The sequence below is a fragment of the Drosophila ananassae genome, chromosome 3L (assembly GCF_017639315.1).
Source record: "Drosophila ananassae strain 14024-0371.13 chromosome 3L, ASM1763931v2, whole genome shotgun sequence".
NCBI classification, from domain to species: domain Eukaryota; kingdom Metazoa; phylum Arthropoda; class Insecta; order Diptera; family Drosophilidae; genus Drosophila; species Drosophila ananassae.
This window is the reverse complement of record NC_057929.1, coordinates 4,679,188-4,697,330: the sequence shown is the minus strand read 5'-3', so window position 1 is coordinate 4,697,330 and position 18,143 is coordinate 4,679,188. Positions and strand designations below refer to the sequence as shown.

The 18,143-nt window shown below is 44.9% G+C and overlaps 4 protein-coding genes across 13 annotated transcripts in view; 3 read left to right on the top strand and 1 right to left on the bottom strand.

Annotated features, from left to right (window-relative positions):
- Positions 1–88: 88 nt before the first annotated feature.
- Positions 89–1,648, top strand: LOC6494990. The gene is made up of 5 exons (XM_001959226.4): positions 89–299; positions 361–505; positions 562–687; positions 747–896; positions 962–1,648. The coding sequence occupies exons 1-5, from the start codon at positions 172–174 to the stop codon at positions 1,235–1,237; spliced, it is 825 nt and encodes a 274-aa protein (XP_001959262.2). The 5' UTR covers positions 89–171; the 3' UTR covers positions 1,238–1,648.
- On the bottom strand, positions 1,624–9,194 carry LOC6495630 (histidine decarboxylase). 4 transcript variants are annotated; one of them, XM_044715453.1, is made up of 9 exons: positions 9,091–9,194; positions 6,032–6,356; positions 5,075–5,653; positions 4,825–4,934; positions 4,622–4,675; positions 3,740–4,433; positions 3,055–3,200; positions 2,767–3,004; positions 1,624–2,629 (listed from the first exon to the last, which is right to left on the bottom strand). In XM_044715453.1, exons 2-9 carry the CDS (start codon positions 6,057–6,059, stop codon positions 1,848–1,850), a joined length of 2,631 nt encoding a protein of 876 aa, XP_044571388.1. In that variant the 5' UTR covers positions 6,060–6,356; positions 9,091–9,194; the 3' UTR covers positions 1,624–1,847. The 4 variants fall into 4 exon arrangements, with proteins under 4 accessions (XP_044571388.1, XP_001959261.1, XP_032307083.1 ...); XM_001959225.4 differs by lacking the exon at positions 9,091–9,194 and adding an exon at positions 7,201–7,244; XM_032451192.2 differs by lacking the exon at positions 9,091–9,194 and adding an exon at positions 6,582–6,599.
- Positions 9,195–9,815: 621 nt separating this feature from the next.
- LOC6494992 (probable nuclear hormone receptor HR3) overlaps positions 9,816–18,143 on the top strand; it is a 28,949-nt gene continuing 20,621 nt past the window's right edge. For 2 of the 7 annotated variants that reach the window (XM_044715454.1, XM_032451194.2), the window contains exon 1: positions 14,494–15,400. In XM_044715454.1, coding sequence (XP_044571389.1) covers positions 14,611–15,400 — 790 coding nt within the window. In that variant the 5' untranslated portion in view covers positions 14,494–14,610. Of the gene's footprint in view, positions 10,226–14,093; positions 15,401–18,143 lie in introns of those variants that run through there. The other 5 variants (XM_032451195.2, XM_032451193.2, XM_032451200.2 and 2 more) reach the window with 4 other exon arrangements.
- On the top strand, positions 12,328–14,053 carry LOC6502536 (putative mediator of RNA polymerase II transcription subunit 29). The gene has a single exon (XM_001959224.4). The coding sequence runs from the start codon at positions 13,057–13,059 to the stop codon at positions 13,432–13,434; it is 378 nt and encodes a 125-aa protein (XP_001959260.1). The 5' UTR covers positions 12,328–13,056; the 3' UTR covers positions 13,435–14,053.

Here is an 18,143-nt window from a genome sequence, read left to right as displayed (position 1 = left end):
TTAATAAAGTATCACTTTAAGAAATCTTTGGAAGATTGAGGTGAAAAAATGTTGACCCCTCGAGATCATCGATCAAAGTGGCTTTGAGTACTCCTTTAATTTTGATCCCAGTTTTTGTGTGTTCGTTTTTTAATACACCAAACACAGAACCCGGGCCACGCCCACACCGCCATGGAGGACCGCCGCCAGAGACTCCGGGCGTACCGGCGGGCCCGCCGAAAGTTCGCCCTCATTGTCTACGTCCTGACCATTGCCTGGATGATACTGGCCCTCATCCAGTGGATAATCGTAGCCCTAATGTGAGTTCTGGTAGATTGTTTTTAATCTCTTAAGGTGCAATGTGGTCTGGTCTTATTACAGCGCCGAAATCAGCGACATCTTCCGCGCATCTTACTGGATAAGCATTATATTCTTTGTTGTGGCAATGCTTCTGGTAATCCTCTTCATATTCCTCGAGAAGGTTCGGTTCATAATCGGTCTCAACTGGCTGCTAACCGTATTAATAGTGAGTTGACTGAAGGTCAATGGGTATCCAGAGTACTGAGAGATCTTCTTACTTAGGTGGAGTTCATCATCATCGGATTGTTTGCACTGGTGTCCCGATCTCCTTGGCCAGACATAGTCATGTGGTTCTTTATCTGCGTGCTGCTCGTTTTCATATTCGTACTTCTGGGCTCCATAATTCCGGTAATTATTACGATATTATAGACTCTATTTAAATACTTCTTTATAATATCTTTCCCTAGCATGACCTTACACTGGATGTGGTGATACTGTTCGTGCTGGCCTTCATTTTCCTGATGATCACCATCTATTTCATCATGTTATATATTCTGCTCGAGATGCCGTACTCCTTTCTGATATTCCAACTCTTTGTTAGTACCATTGTGCTGTTGGTAAGGACCGGGAACACCCACAGTTCCCAGAGGAACCCCATACTAATCCCTAATCCTTCATTCAGTTCGTCATGTATCATGCCCAGACCATAAACGGGGGACGGTTCGCTGAGATGCGACTCAATGATCACCTGCTGGCCTCGCTCATCCTCTTCCACGACTTCATCATTCTCTTCCTGCTCTCCTTCTATGCGCAGATCATCCACAAGTTTGCCTCCCGGTACTCTACAACCGGCGGTGAGACAACAACCCAAGATGCGCCTCCAGACAGCGGTAGCGGACCGGATAGTGGACCCAGCGGGAGTGATAGTGAGAGAGGGAGTGGGGATGTTGGCGGGTAACTTGCCCTGGCTGGAGTACCTTTTCAGGCTATAATAATCGGGGAGGAAATGCACCTTTCGGAGTGATCACCAGCTGGTCTCGTTCATCCTCTTCCACGACCTCATCGTACCTCATTCCCATCCCAGTATTGTCCTCCTCATCCACAAGTTCCTTCATTGGATCATTCCGTGCCAGTTAGATGAGAGCGGGGAAGGGGATGACGAGTCTAGCGGTAGCAATAGTGACAGGAATTCATGATCTCCCGGAAGGCCCCCGGAAACCGGAGCACCCAACTCCGGTTCTGGCTACGACTCCGGCGACTATATGTCTGTGGTTTTATTGTGTGACGTGACCCCTTCGTAAGGAGATCGTATTAATTCATCCAAAAATAAACAAGCAGAGCGCCTCTAACTGGAACCTTGAAACTTTAATCACATTGACTTTTTGGTTAAACGTGGATATAGTAAGTAAGCCGGTTAATCTGCCGGAAGCAGATCTTAGAATACTCTAAACACATATGGATATTACGGATATAACGAACGGCTCAACATTGATTGTAGCTACGATTGATTGAATTATTGATTGATTGCACAGCAGCTTTGGATGACCTCCACCATTGACCCCCAAGGACTAGAGCGACTCCATCGATGATGCTGCCGAGCAAATGGTTGCATCCGAATCGGTATCCCTTCCCGTTGGCTCTCCAACTCCCCCATCGGCGGTGACCATTGGTGGTGTCGTCGGGGAGGCGAATGATTGCAACAGGGGCGTGGCTTGCTCATCCAAGCTGCTCAGTGGTGTCGGTGTGGGAGTGGCGCCGCCCCTTTCGTCCATTTCGCAACTGAGACTGCTGCTGCCGGTGGAGGAGTTGCCCAGGGATTCGGATCGGGATAGCGAGTACGAGGTATAGCGCTCCAGCAGCAGCTGGCTGAAGGTCTTTGCCGGCCAGTCCAGATCCTCCGGCGGCTCCTGGGTGGGCGTGGCCAGGGGCGTGGGCAGGCGAAAGATGCTGCTGCTGAAGGATGCCCCGCCGTCGGCTTGGCTCTCGATGGTCTCCAGGAATCGCTTTCCATGGTAGACGTTGCAGGTGGTGACGGGGGTCGAGAGGCTATCCACAGAGACGGTGACATTGGGATGGCAAGGGGGATAAATCATAGGAAGGGGGAGTGATAGCGGAAGGGGCATGGGATGGGGTAGCTGCATCTGGGACTGATTGGAGGCCTCGTGTACGTTTATGGGCCGGAATTGGTTGTTTGGCGGGGAATGGCCGGAGGAAGGTGAGTGGGTCAAGGAGTGCGAGTGCGAGGTGGAGCTGCAACTGCGGTTGGGCGTGGACAAGGAGTGGGCGTGGCTGGAATTAGGAGTGAGGCTGCACACCTTGCCAGTCCGGCAAAGTGACAGCAATTCAGTTTCTACAAAAAATCGGAAGAAAGCCATTTTAATTAGATGATGAGGCTAGAATCCAGACTACAACTCTAAAAGCCACTTTCACACACTAGCTCTCTGGCAATAGATCTAATTGGCCGACTACTCTACCTGTTCTTCATACCTTCCGACGACTCCTCGTTATCCTCCCGGATGCTCGCCTGCCCGCCGGCCGTAGCCTGGGCGGTTGAGTCCTTCAGAGCTGTACGCCCGTAGGAGTTGGTGCTGCCAGTGCGAGTGACACCACTCCCAGCATCGAGGGTCGTCTGCACCACCACGTCCATGTGCGAGTCCAGTGAGAACTGCTTGCCGGACATGAGAATGCCCCGGACACGTCTCCGCATCGACGGCGATTCCTGATGCTACGATATCCGGATTAAAAGGCTGTCCAGGAATGGTTCGTAGTACTCACCGCTATTCGAACACCGGCATAGGTCTTGGCCAGAAACTCATCGGCATCGAATATGGCTGCAAAGGAACCATTGACCACTTTGGGCGAAAGCGGAGAGTTCGAGAGCAGGAGACTGGAGCCGAAGGCTTCGTTTTTCTCCTTGGTTTCTGAATTGGAAAGTTTTTTGTTAAACTAGGACTTCTAAAGGGATTTCTTTGGAGGCCTCTATAGATCTACAGGGAGTTTTTAAACTTTATTTTAAATAAAATATTAAAAAGCACTATCAAATTGTTTAAATTCTTAATAAAAATGAGCCTATACTCCAGTTTTTAAGACTGTCGGACTAAACTTTTAGTCTTTTAAGTCAATATTAATTGAAAATTTTAAAAATAATTTCCGAAAAACTCCAAAAATATTCAAAAACAAACACCTCCAGAAAGCATCTCCTGAAAATCAAATAATAATAATTTTACTCCACAAATCAAAAAGTAAACATAACTCAAACGTATATTAACTAAAATTAATCAACGATTAAAGGAGTATCTAAGTGCATTAACAAACTCAAAAACACAAAAAATACAACAAAAAAACAAGAAACCTGAAAAGGAATTTAAAACGGAAGTGTAACTGGAACTAGAACAGAAACTGAAGTGGAACTATAACAGGAACTGGAACATGAACTAGAGGCGGTAGGACTTGCGTTTACCCTTGAGATAGACGCGATTCGAAATGGTGATGTTCATCTCCTCGAGCACCATGGAGGCCACCTGCCGGATCTCCATCCAATCCTTGACGATGTCATCCAACGTTGTGTGCGTCGAGGTGACCGTAAACCGGATCACATACTGTCCTTTCAGCGACGAAGGGATGCAGTGGAGGTTACCCCGATGGTTCAGACGTTTCAGTAACTTCTCGGTGATCTCGTTGTCGCCTCGAATCCGGAAAACCACCAAGCCCAGATGTCGTTTGGCGGGCAACTCGAATCGATGATCCGCCAGGACCAGAGCCTCGAACTTCTGGGCCAGACGCACTCCCTCGCGGATGTGGCGCTGCAGGCCCTTGATGCCATAGGATCTTAGCACGAACCAGACCTTCAAGGCCCGGAAACGTCGACTCAGGGGTATCTGCCAGTGCATAAAGTCCACGGCCACTCCAGAGTTCTCGTGCTGCAGATACAGTGGCTCCACGTTGAAGGTGCGATGGACGGCGGTACTGTCGCGCACCCACAAAGCGGTGGCATCGAAGTGCACCATCAGCCATTTGGACGGATTGAAGGCCAGCGAGTCGGCCCGCTCGATGCCCCTCAGCCAGGTGCGGAACTCCGGGCAAATGAAGGCGCTGCCGGCATAGGCGGCGTCCACATGAAGCCACAGGTGGTACTCACCGCAAACCACTCCAATCTGGAGAGAGAATAGAAATTATTAATCATTTTTTCTAATTTTTTGGTTTAAGAAATAGAAGGATTTTTATCACCTCTTTTTATAAAACCCTTAAATATATTTTATAATTAGAAAAATGATTTAAAAATTAACTATTTTTCTTCTACTCCCTTGAGAATAATTTGTAGAAAATCCACCACAACACCCACCTCTTCCAGGTTGTCGAAACTGCAGCTGCCGGTGGTGCCGAGAGTGGCGCAGACCTAAAAATAAACCACCGCAGGACACTTAACTGGCTGACATGTATTAATTGGCTCCAGTGGGAGTCGCGATTCTCGATTCTAGGACGAGAATCCTAGAATCAGCTGGCAGCGGAAGGCAAGCCAATTAATTTTGACAGACTGCCACTCACCCAGAAGGGGACCAGGCCCTGCTTAATGTCATCCTCGATGGCCTCGCGCAACAGTTTGCCGCGCATGGCCAAGTCCTCATCCGCCTCGATGTACCGCATCCTGACGAGTCCTGTAAAGGAAGAGGAAAGTGTAAGAGAGGCTTAGACCTTAAGCGGCTTACTAAACCAACTAAGAGGTATCAGGTTTCAGAGTCTATTTTTATTTTATTAAAGGATAAATTATAATTAAAAATTAAGGAAAACCACTGACCAATTAGAGCTGCCTTCTCCACACTGGAGTGAGCCTGATCCGAGCAGTAGGCCACCAGTCGGGCATTGATTTCGGCATCCTGGTAGCCAGGATGTCGCTCGTGGAAACGCTGGATGGCCCTCGTCCTGCCCGCCAGCAAACAGACCAAGGTGGCCTCACTGGCCGTCGTCTGGAGCACCCCGCCGCCCTGACTGCTGGAGCTCAGATGGAGGAACTCATCCGGCAGCCCGATCATCTTGCCCAGCCAGTTCATCACGATGATCTCCAGCTCTGTGCAGGCCGGAGAACTGGCCCAGGTGAAGCCCAGACAGTTGATGGCATCCGCCAGCATGTCGCCCAGCAGGGAGGGCATCGAGTTGAGGGCCGGAAAGTAGGCGTGCATGTGTGGCGACTGCCAGTGGGTTATTCCGGGCATCACGATCCGCTCCACGTCCGCAAAAATCTTTGGCCAGGGCTCTCCGTCAATGGGCGCCGATTCCGGGAGTAACTGGCGCATATAGCCGGGACTTACGTCCGGGAAGACGCGTCGCTCTCGAATGTTCTCCAAATAATCGGCTATATAGTCGACCATCTCTTTTCCTAAAACATTATAGTTATTTTATTATAAAACGGGCTTAACATTCTCCTGCTTCCAAGAATCATCAACTTGGTTTAAGAAAACCTTAAGACTTCCCTTAAAAGTCTTCTCTAGCTTCTATTTTTCAAATTTAAGATTTTATTGGACTTTTGGCAAACAAGAATATATCTCAAATTTAAATATATATTCTCTGCTGGGCAGTCGAATTCAATTAGAGGCCATCAAACGAAGACAAACGGCCGGGACAAATCCTCCTCCGGGCCAAATCAAATATACGCCCCGTTGGACGGGATTTCCATCCGGTATTTAACATACACCCTATATGTGTATGCTGCCGCTGTGCAGTTTATGGCCCAGATTTGTCCCCCCCGGATACTCACCCCTCTGGCGGTATTCCTTGAAGTCCATGGTGGTGCAATCGACCCGCTTAACCCTTGCTGACGTAAATGCTGTGCAATTGTCGGAGACAATCAGTGGCTCTAACTGCTAACTGCGTCTTTTAGCCGACTCGTGTCGTTATGAGTTTGGCCTAATCCTCTTGGATTTTCGCACTCTCTGGTGTTGTTTTCCTTTTTTTGGGGTATCTATATTGGTTTTCTGGGTGTGGGTCCTCCTCCAGCTAGGCCAGCTCCATTTTTTTCTTTTATTTTTGGGGGGCACTTGTGCTAAGTTGAAATGCTAAATGGGAACGTCAACCGCTGACCGCTGCCGAAAAAAATATAGACAGAAAAAAAAGAATTTGAAGAACAATGTAATGGAATAGAGAAACTTGGACACTTCCGATGTTGTGGGGCTTCTTTTGGGGGACCTGGAAAAGCAAAAGAAAAGCGCCTGGAAAAATGGCCAGCTGTGAAAATACAGGGGCGGACCCACTCAGTATCCACAGGTATTAGAGAAGGGTTTTGAACTGGAAAAAAAACGCTGAATAACCTAATTACGGGAATGAAAATATTTATCCTAATACTGCCTCTGTTGGGATCAGTCTGGGCTTTTATAGAACCAGAGGTATTCGCTACGAAATAAATCAAAATTGTGTCGACAAGTTGTCAGAACACGGAGCTGCCCTAATTGCCCATCTCCCCCGGAATAGCACGATATCCGGGAAGGGGGAATCGGCATCTGCTCTGGATCTGCAACAAAATTCCGTTTAAATTGGAAAGCACCACCTAATTGTTTATGCTTGCTGACTCCCATAGCTTTTGATTACATTTTAAATACCGCAAATTAATTTAATCGCTCGATCATCAGCTCATGCCAGTGGCTTCACTGTACAGGTACAGGTGCATAGCTACCACACACGTGCACTCCGATTTCCAACTGCATTTTGTCATGAATTTAAAATGAAAATAACATGGATGCTAACTCATCTCAGATTCGATATGATTGTTTTTCAAAATTTAATTAAATCTTCTCCAAAAATTATTGACATTTCTAAGGCAACAAAGTAAGAGGAACAAATTATGGGATTAAATTATATTAAAAAAAATTACTTAAATTTCTATAAAATATTAAATTTGTATGGATTTTTAGTTAAATATTATTCTATTACCAAAATAAACACGCACTATGGAGTCTAGAGAAACACACACAGGACTAATTCTGATTCAAACTGAAGGAAATGGGACTCTTACAGGATCTATTTATACCCTGGAACTGTGGCTCTGATTCGGGCAAAAAAAAAAGGAGGGACTTTCCAAATGACTAATATGAATGACAACAACTATAAGCCTTAAGAAATGCGTGGGAGTGGCTTACTACAGATTAGATACTCTTTCTACTATATATATCTAGTAGATAACATTTTCTAAATTGTATATTATTTTTAAGTTATTAACAAAGTAAGTTATTAAACAATAAACTATTTTATTTGAATATTATTTCAATAAAAGATAGAGTATCTATAACACTATAGAGAACAATAGAGAACCAAGCCACGACTGAGCAGAGAACCGAACAGCCAATGGCGGTTGGGAGTCCTTCGCTAGGATGTCACCAGCGGACCAATCAGCGGCCGGCAAACACAAACAGGATCAACAGGCTGTCGGCCAGAATGTCTCCCCCACTTCCCATTTAATTTGCCGGATTCGGACCAAAAGGGCCGTTCGCTCTGGCCAATAATAAATACCCCATCTGGCCGGATTAAAAGCCAATTCCCAGATTCCCCTTCAAAGGCGGGAAGGAGGAATATAATTTTGGGTTCTCCGCTGGCACAGGAAGACATAAAAGCCGAAAATGCTCAAAAAATTTAGCTGGAAGCTCGGCTTGAAATACGCGGCGATATCAGAAAGCAAATCGAGAGCCCCCCTTCCGCTGACCCCCCGCCCCTCATTACACACTTGTTACAAAATATAAACTAGTGGTGGAGGGGGGGCATGTGGGGTGGGGTGGGGTCTTGCGGAGAAAGAGAAAAAGAAAATAAAGAAGGAGAAAAGCAGAGAGGTCAATGAGCTTTGTACTCGTCTCGAGACTCTGAAAATTTCGACAAAATACCGCTACATTCAATGGCTTTTGCACGTATCTCTATCTGTATTTGTATCTGTGTGCGAGTGTATCTGTATCTGTGAGTTTGTTTCCTTGTGTGTGTATTACCAAATATTGAGCAATAAGAATAAGAATTTCAGTTTCTTTTGGTCATGAGACAGACAGTTACAAAGCGGCTTTTGTTCGGGCCCCAGACACGCCCCACCACCACCACTCCTCGCCCCTCCGGCCTATGCCACTGCCTTTTCTCTCTTTGTACAACTCATTTATCTGTTCACCGCCTGCATTCTTATTAAATTTGTTGCTAAAAATACACATTTTTTTGTAAGCTTTTATTTAGCTGTAAGTGGTAAGCGGTGGAGACAACCGAACAGATAAATTCGTTTCAAAAAAGTGCATGTGCAGTGTAATCATTTCTCCGGCTCTCACTCTCTTGCCATATTGTGCTCACCTGTGCTCACCGCTCTCTTAAACAATGGCCCCCGATCGATGGCCTTTCTCTTTTCATACTTTCTACACGATGGCGCTCTCTTTTGGCGCTGCTCTTCCCCCCACCCATTGTATTTCTTTCTCTCCCGCTTTTCAGTGTTTTTTCGTGTGTTTTGATTCCTTCATTCTTGAGCGCTAAGAACGTTCGTTGACCTCCGTGTTGGGGCTCTGCTGCTGTTGCCCGCTTAGCGGTACTTCTCAACCTGTTTTCCGCCTCTCCCGCTCTCCGGAGTGCGTGTGTATGTGAGTGTGAGCGGGCGCGTCGTGTGCTCGTATTGGTGTTGGTGTGTTTGCCGTAGAAGTCTTCCTGTTTGTTCAGCGATTAAAGGTGCAACTGAGCAAGCTCTCGGATGACGGGCCCCAAAACCAGCAACAACAACAGAAACAGTAATACGGGTTTCGGGTCTCTGACTCTTTGGTCTCAAGTACCACACAAGTACAATTCCCGATCCCGAGCTCTTGGACTCACCTCTGATGAAATGCACGCATGACTCCTCCTCTCTCTCTGACCATCCTTCTCTCTGTTGTATCTTTGAGATACAGGGTTACATCAGTAGGTTTGGGATTTAAGCCATAGAATGAGTAATACTTGAAGGGGTAGGGTTTTAGGTAAAAATTAAAAAATAGTTAATATAATTATGGATTAAAAGGGATGATGTTATGGAACTACTTACTAATTAGCATGAAGACTAGCATGAAGGGATTAAGAATATGATGAAATAGAATTTATAGATACTTTTACTTTAAAAATAATATTTGTAAAAATTTAATAATATTATTATTCACATTTCTGAAACCTGACTGTATTATTTTGGTTGCTGTGTGGATATTTTTGGGCAGTGATCACGCATTTAATTAGCAGGAATTTTTGTGAGTAAACTCTTCCAGGTGATGGTGTCTTCACCACACACACATACCTCCTATACTGGTGTGTGTGTGAGGTTGCAATGGTGTTGAGGTGGGAATCTTCTTGCAGCTCCTTTCTCCTTTCTCGTCTGAGCTTCTGTTTCTGTTTTGGAAATCTTCTTCTTGTTTTTTTTTTGTTTTTGCAGTCACTACCTCCTCCACACACAGGTTCCCGGCTGGGGAGGATGATGATTCCACCGCGGATGAGACCGATGATGATCGTGATGATCATGATCGGACCTGGGATGCAACAACGGGTCTTCCGACTTGGTCTCTTGCCATTTAGTGTGCAATCGCTTGTCCCCACGTCCAGTCCAGTCCATACGGATTCTGGCCACACGGTGTCCACACTCTCCAGTATCCAGTATCCAGTATCAGTTTCAGTTCCAATTCCAGTTCTCCTTCCTGATCCGTTTCGTTTCGTTTCGTTTCGTTTCGTTTCGTTCCGCTCGCCGGCATCATCATCATCGGGTCTATTGGTACCGTTTGAAAACTGTTTGATGTCGCCATTTGTATCTCGCAGATGCGACCTGAACTAATTCGCGAATCTCTTCATCATTATGATGATCTTGTCTGGTGAAGAGTTCAAAGCCTTGACATTGATCCGCTGAGTTCTCGATGTGTGTATGTTTGCGATTGAAAGTCTGGCCAATAGATGAGATCGATTAAGTTGACTAACATGCCAAGTACCATACGAGGTGAGTTCTTAAATTAGGAATCTATAAATTATTTAGTAAATTAATTGGATTATTACAAATATGTTTTTAAAATGTATAAAATGTTTATTATTACAATACTTTTAGTGGGATAATCATAAATATTTCACAAATAATATTCAGTTCTGTAATAAAAATCAAATATTATAAGTACTATTGGTTTATTTGATTTATCAATTAGTTTAAAGGGATTTACGATATTTCTATATAAGTCTTTATATATTATAATATAGGGATATGTAGTAGAGACTATGAATATGAATTTGAATATGAATGTTTTCCAAAATATAGAACTATTTCTATTACTGGTTTCTATAAGAACATGGAAAATTAATCTAAAATATATAATAAAATATTATGTGAAAATGTATAATCTGCCGAACTTTAAGAACATTGTAACCTTATGTAAAATTACATAAAATAAAAAAAACTATTAGCACCCCCTATTTAGTGAAACTTAATTAGCCAAAACTGAAAACTTTTGCAATAAATGTAGTTAGAACACTAGTTTCTTTGGCAATCAAAATGGTTCTGGTGATATTGCCGACTTGGGCATCAACCTTGGTTGGCCAAAACCAGTCAATGGAATCATTTAACTGCCAACAGAACTAAATATAAAAAAAAAAAACCCAACATTAATTGATTAAATAAGGCAAGAACGGCTCGAAGTAGCCGCAAATAAATGGATGCAATATGCAGTCAAGCTTCAAACATGCAATGCTGCGAGTCTCCGTCTTCGGCTTCGTCTTCGAATTGCTGCTGGATTTCCGATTCTAGCCAAAAGATTTTACAACATCTTCAAGGCAACAAAAAATACAAAAAAAAATACAAAAAAAAAGAACAAACGGCAATGGGCAACTGTTGCCTCATCGACAGCGGAGCTGCAATAAACCAGTTGGAAGTCGCAGCTAATCTTGCAACACAGTTGCGCAACAAAGAATCCGAAGCAACGGTACTAACGTGTTTTCTGCCAAAGCTACAATAGCTTTGTTCTTTTCTTTTATTTATATATTTTTTTTTTTATTTTTTATTTTTCTTTTTCTTAGTTGGCAATCAACTGTGAGCCAGTTGCGTGTAACAGGTTTTTCCTCTTGAATAACTGGGACTTTCTTACGGGACTTTTTTTTTCGGAGAGTTTCTGCACGCTGGCGGCGGCAGAGAAAAGAAACTGGTGAAGAAAACAGGTTAGAATCGGCACAAGCTGGCTTGCAACTGGCAGCCGCACCGCAAGAAGTTTACAACGGTGAGGCACACATTTTCCACACGTTTCACGTTAGAACCAACGGTGCTCTGGCCAAGTTGCCAAGTTTCTAGCTGCTAGCTGCTAGCTGCTAGCTGATTGTTGCTAGTTACTGGTTGCAAGTTGCTAGTTGCTAGCTGGCAGAACCAGTTAGCTTTTGATTGTTGTTGCGCAAGCGCGGCAGCTGAAAACCAGCACAAAATAAATCTAACATGATTTAAGCAACGGAAAAGCATGAAATATTAATGCTGATGGTTGACTCTTAACGGTCTTCTCTTCATCGGCCCTCCCATAATGATCTGGCCAATATCTGCAATCTCTGTTAGGGCCCAGTTAGGCGATTAGACCAAAAATTTACAGCTTGGACAGACATTGGGCAATATCTTGGAGCCCAGTATCTTGGAGGTCATGCGGTGATGGATTGGTTTATTGCGGTTTTAGCTGTTCTTGGCTCTATTTTTGGCCAAAGTTCTGATTTTTTCATGGTCCATAGCTCATAGACTAATGAAGTTCAATTACTCAGCTGAGATTTTTAGGCGGTTTCTTTTCCAGGAATTAGATTTCAACATTTGTTTAGTTAAAGTAATAAGTATAATTTTTGGGAAATTTTGAGGACAAAGAATTCTTATAAATTACAAATAAAATATGATTAGAAATATATTAATTTAAACTTATTTTAACCAGAAAAAGTTGAAAAAGCTAGAGAGCTTTTCAAAACTTCCCGCCCTTTCGAAACTCACCACGACTGTGCAGAGATTTGTTTCCACCACAACGGGAATTTCCCGGCTGCCACCCTCCTGGTGCTAAGGGTGGAAAAGCTGCGCAACAATGCCCCGAGTCTCATGCCTCGTTGTGGCACTCGTTAGCACTCGGGCGGGCTTCCAGTTTTTCCTGGCTATGCACTTGGCATTATGCCTACTAACCCTATTTTCGCAGCAGTTTCGCAGCGAGTCCCATTTTTCAAGTTGCACACGGTGGGGGGATACATACACACACAAACCCATTGCGATTTTAGTGCGATTTTCCCAGAACTAGCAGCAGCAGCAGCAGCAGTGGCAGCAACAGCAACAGCAGTGGCAGCAACGGTGGCAGAAACCGAGGCGCAACCCCCACGAAACGGAAAGTTTGTGCAGCAGCAGCAGCAACTGTGTTTGTGGCACTCGAATTTGGGACACATTCCTGTAAAGGACGCAGCTCCGGTCAGCTGCTGCTGCCACCAATAAATAATAATAATAAAAAAAAATCCAAAAAACAAAAAAAACACAAAAAATCAAGGCACAAAAAAAAAACGCGCGCGGTGCAACATAATTATTTAATAAGTTGTTGATTTTCCAGTGAAATTATAAAGAAACAATAGGAAAGTTGTAAATTTTAATTGGAAAAAACAGGATACGGAAAAAGGATCAAAGGGAAGAGGTGTGCAGCTTCTGTTCAGTTCGGTTGTGGGTGTGAGATTATTGATTTACATGTGCGGTGCTGAAAAATCGATTATTAAAGCCACTTTCCACTCACAGCTGGTGTGGCAGTGAAGATGGTGGTGGTTGCATAGGTGGGGGGGGGGTTGCGTGCCGCAATGTGGGAAATCAACAGAAGCAACAATAACAACAACAAGAGAAGCAACAGCAACAGCAACAGCAACAGCAACGCTGGCAGAGACACCCTTCCAACTGTTTTGACGTCGGCTTGTGATTCCAATGGCGCTGCTTCTGCCAAAATCGTATGCTGCAGCGCAGCCTTGCAGCCATCCAGTGGCGCCGCGTTGCATGTGCAGCACCACCAACAACAACAGCAACAACAACAAAAACAAGAGCAGCAAAAACAACAACAGCAGGACACGAAAGCGAGGATGACAACAACGTCGAAGAGTTCGACTGCGACCGCTAACAGATACAGATACAAGCCCAGTTATTGCCACAGATACACAGCAACACTTGCTGGCCAACAACACTAGCCTGCAACATATTGTGGCAAAAATAACATCAAATTCAAAATAATCAAAGTGAAACACACAAATATTCCGAAGAGAATGCAATTTAAATCAAATGTTCTGAATCTCAGAATCGCAGAAATCGCACAAAGTTGAGTATACGACCCGTATTTCCAGCTGCAAAGCGAACCGAAACGAAACGAAACGCACAGGTGCATCATTTCCCTTACCACGCCCCCCCCCCCCCCTCTGCTCCTAGCTATTCCCGCCCTTTGCTACTTGCCCCATGCCCCATGCCCCATACCTCCTCCTCCTGGTGGTATCTACACCAATTGACAAGCAATCGAGGAAATGCAAATAAAAAAATGAATGAATTCGTTTAGTCGACAATTTTTAAGTGCACTTTCGTAAGGCTGATTTTGAATTTATTTCGATGTTGTGCTTCTACACCCAAAACCAAAGTAATTAAAAACAAAATTAATTAAAAAACCAAGTAATTAAAAACAAAATAAAAACAAAAAATGTATAATTAGTGGAGAGAATTGCCAGAAAGAGCAACGAACCAAGTGAAAGTGTGAGTGTTTTAGTTTCTAAGCCAAAAGGAAGTCACATACCGAAGGATATTGGAGGAGTTTTCTTTAGAATCTGGTTGAAACGGCCGCCACAACGGACAGGCCAAGAGATCTCCTGCTGATCCAGCAGGCCAAGCCCCCGGGCAACGGCAACGGAGGCAGTAGCAACATTGCCAGTGGAAAAAGCTCATCGAGTGGCGGGGGCCAGGTCTTCATCGACACCGATGCTGCCACAGCTGCCGCAGTGGCCAATCTGCGCAGCAAGGTGCCCTCCATCTCGATAATCCCCCTGCCCGTCTCCACGAGCATCGTGTCGCGCAGTGGAGCGGCTCCACTGCCCCAGCTGATACCCAGCTCGGCCAGGAGTGTGTCCAACAAGTCGACAGCCACCTCGCCACCGCTGGCCTTCCTCTCCGACTCCCAGGCCACGCCCGGCCTGACCCTGCTGCCACGCCCCCAGCAGCAGCATCAGTACCAGCAGACCGACAAGTGCACCGTACTGAAGCTGGACGTGGTGAAGCCGGGGGCCAGTGGAGCGTCCGGTTCTAGTTGTTCGTCCAACAGCACCTACCTGCAGATCGAACAGCAGCTCAGCGAACTGGCTTCGGCCGACGAGGAGGAGGAGAACATGGCCAGTCTGCTGGGCAGCGCCCCGCCCGCCCAGATCCTGGCCAACCAGCCCATCATCGTGAAGATCGAGCCGACGCAGTCGTTCCACATCGTGGACGAGGGCGACACCCGCGTCCTCAGTCTGCCCCTCAGCGATGCCGACAAGCTGGGCGCCAGCTGGATAGATCTCAAGGACATAGCGGGTCTCCAGGCGGGCGGAGGCGCCACCCTGCTGGACGTGTGCTTCGAGCAGGCCAACGAGGACGGCACCATCATAGCCACTGTGCAGCCGGACATGGACACGGACATGGAGGGGGAGCTGGAAGGGGTGGCGGAACCGGAAGATGAGACTGAAACAGAGCCACCAGCACCCAAGAGGCTGACCATCACCCGAATGCAACAGCCCAGGCAGCAGCAGCAGCAGCAGCACCAGCAAGTCAAATTCCTGTCGGATCCCCCGGCCCTGGCTCGGTCCAGCAGCTTCGGTAGCCTCAGTAGCTTCAGTAGCATCAGTTCCGCCTGCAAGAACCTGGCCAGCAACACCAACAGCAGCAACGAAAGCAGCAACAGCAACACCAACAATCTGAAGCGCTCCAAGGAGCGATCGCCGCCACCAGGCACGCCACAGCAACCACCAATGCCACCTCTTGCCGCACAAAAACCCGTGGCCACCACCTCGTCAACGTCTACGGTCACTGCAACTGCAACAGCCACGGGAATATCCAGTGGATCAGCAGCAACATCGGCCCGCGATGGAGGCAGCAACAGCAACAGCAGTGGCAGTGGCAGCAGCAATGGAGCCATGACAGGTAATTGATTTTAAATGGAATTAGTAGCTAAGCTTGTTAACTAAAGTTAGTATGTATCTAATCATGGATTTAAGGTTTAAATTGAAATGGTTTAAGATTTCTTGGTGAGAGACTACTAACTTGTTGCAAGTAGTTGTTAAGGAGAGGGATTCTAGTCCTGATAAGATTATCATCTCAGGAAGAGGAATAGAACTTTAAGAAGATTTAAATTTTAATAATAATAAGTAGCAATTAAATCTTAAATCACTCTGACTATCTAGTATCTAAAATATGTTTTTTTACGGTCCAAAAAACCATCCAAGTGGCTTGGCATTCCACTTGTTGCAACAACAGCGGCGGCCTAGCCACAGTGAGCACTCACCCAGAGCGACCACTGATGATCAGTGATGGTTCTGTGATAACCACCACCCACCCTGTCCTCCTCACTCCCCCTCCCCCTAAAGAATCTAAGCTATGCAAATGAACGCTCATGCAATTGCGCAAGCATCCCAGGTAGTAACAGCAATTAACAGGCTGACACATCAGCAGCAGCAGCAACAGCAGCAACAGCAGCAACAGCAGCAGCAGCGACAGCTAGCAGAGGCAGCAACAACAGGTGTATGGTGTACACACCCCATGCTAAAAAGAATTTCAATTTACAAGCCTCGATTTATTGGCTATTCACCTTTGTGTGGCTGCAGCAGCTACGGGCATGTGTCCCACTTTCCGCACTCAACAAACAGCAACAACAAGAGGCAACAACAAGAGGCAGTGGCAGTGGCAGGGGCAACAAGAACATGTTTTGACACACTAAATAAGCCGCTGCTAGGCTGCCTAGCCAACAGGCTTTTGGCCAAGTCTACATAGGTGTTCTTTATCATTAGGTTCTGTTAGCCGTTTTCTTCTTACCTGCCTGGGTGCTGTTTCGCGGTTTTCTCTGTTTTTCTGTTTTTTTTTTGCCATTCTTGCTACCTCGACATATTCGCTTTACTGCAAGCTACCAGTTACAGATACAGATACAGATACAGATACTCAGATACTCAGATACTGGCGCTGTTCTTCTGCTTGGCTCATATTTTTACCGTACCACGAACCTTAGCGGTAAAAGCGTCAGCTACAAACTATACAGTTAGTTGAATGGAGTCTAGAACGGAGAGAGGGAGAGACATAGGGGGCGAAATTCCAGCCTAAGAGTAACTGGCTATAAGGCACTGAAAAAAATACTTTATAGGCTTTGAGTTTTATGTTATTTCTTAAACAAAAAACTCTATTTAAGATATAGTGTCTATATTATCACAATTTTTGTCTCATAACTTCCAATATATATTTTTCTCAGTGTAGTATTAACGTTTATTGGCAGTCGGATAATGTAGGGAGATGGAGGGAAACCCCCGAGGGGGCAGCTAAGCTGAAAAATTGATTTGGCAGCGCCTCCAGCCCCAAGTTCTCCACTCTGGATGACTACAAATGAGTGTCAGAAGCCCTACCAGTTTCGGCCAAGATTGATCTATATTTTATAGTTTCTGTTGATGTCTCTCCACTCATTAGAGGCTGGGAGGGACCAGTATGTCCGATTTGCCTGAATTGTGATTGATTATCGAGTCAATCAATTGTTCTCCTAATTGCTGTAAACGCCAGAACACGATCCAGAAAGGATTGATTATCAGAGTTCAATCTGTAAAAATTATTATTAATAAATTAATTTCTGCAAGCGGATTTGACAATGATTAGCCCACATAATAGCCCAAAAAGTTGGCTAAAACGAACAACTAAAAAGCCATCTATAATGTGAAACTTTTAAACCTTTAACTCAAAGGTTTTCTTCATCCGAAGACCTATCCGGCGACCCTGAACATGGTCGATGGACTTTGCCGGAGATTTCGCAACTGACTGAGATTACGAGATATACTTTTGGCCATCGGTGAATCCCGACTATCACTTTTGCGATATATATAGTCGGCAGATGTCGGTTTGCTGTTTATTGTTGTAATTTCCCATATGAATCGGTATCACAGCCAGGTTCATTATAATTTGGTTGGACAACGCTTTGCATTTCATGCATGAATCTTCTGCTTATTGGCCTGGTCTGTTGGTCGCTGTGGGTCGCTCTGGAAGACACGAAATAAAACTATGTATATAGCCCCGGCTATTAGCCAGGTCAGCTCCGCATGAGGCTTCGCTTCCACTCGCTTCCAATCGAGCGTGGCGAAGTTTCATTATCATATTTTCGATTTTTGCCAAACTTCATCGATGATGCTGCTGGACGATGTCGTAATGGCCAGCTTATTTTTGTATAATATGTTGTATTTTTTATTTTTTATTTGTTTTTTTTTGTTTTTTTTTTTTGCTGCTTGCTCATCCCTCTTGCCGTCTATGCAAAGTGCGAATTATGCTGCTGCAGACATACGAGTAGTAGTATCTTTGTATCTGTGAGATGCAGACTTAATGGCTTTAGTATCTGCCACATAAATTAACAAAAAAAGAAATATTAATTTATAACTTTAATGAAGTTTGTTGTTTTCAACATTTACATGGAAATGAACTTTTTTTTTATTTTTTATTTTTTATTTTTTTTTTTTTTCCCCCCAGTTTGCTTTTCATTTTGGCAAACTTCGAAAGCAAATTGCCAAACGACTTAAACTAATTTTAACATTTTTAATTGGCTCGCAAACTCTGTCTTGCAGTTCACCTTGACTGGTGATTTTTTTTTTGCAAGCCATTTGAATATTTATAAAATTAATAAAATGTATGCATAAATAGTGCA

Excerpts from the sequence above, each read along its gene's own strand:
- LOC6494990 (XM_001959226.4), top strand. The coding sequence starts at position 172 with ATGGAGGACCGCCGCCAGAGACTCCGGGCGTACCGGCGGGCCCGCCGA. Across the intron at positions 506-561 it reads GGCTGCTAACCGTATTAATA|GTGGAGTTCATCATCATCGG; the intron begins GTGAGTTGACTG and ends CTTCTTACTTAG. Across the intron at positions 897-961 it reads TTAGTACCATTGTGCTGTTG|TTCGTCATGTATCATGCCCA; the intron begins GTAAGGACCGGG and ends TCCTTCATTCAG.
- LOC6495630 (XM_044715453.1), bottom strand. The coding sequence starts at position 6,059 with ATGGACTTCAAGGAATACCGCCAGAGGG. Across the intron at positions 4,676-4,824 it reads AGGGCCTGGTCCCCTTCTGG|GTCTGCGCCACTCTCGGCAC; the intron begins GTGAGTGGCAGT and ends GTTTATTTTTAG. Across the intron at positions 3,005-3,054 it reads ATGCCGGTGTTCGAATAGCG|CATCAGGAATCGCCGTCGAT; the intron begins GTGAGTACTACG and ends CGGATATCGTAG.
- LOC6502536 (XM_001959224.4), top strand. The coding sequence starts at position 13,057 with ATGTGGGAAATCAACAGAAGCAACAATAACAACAACAAGAGAAGCAAC.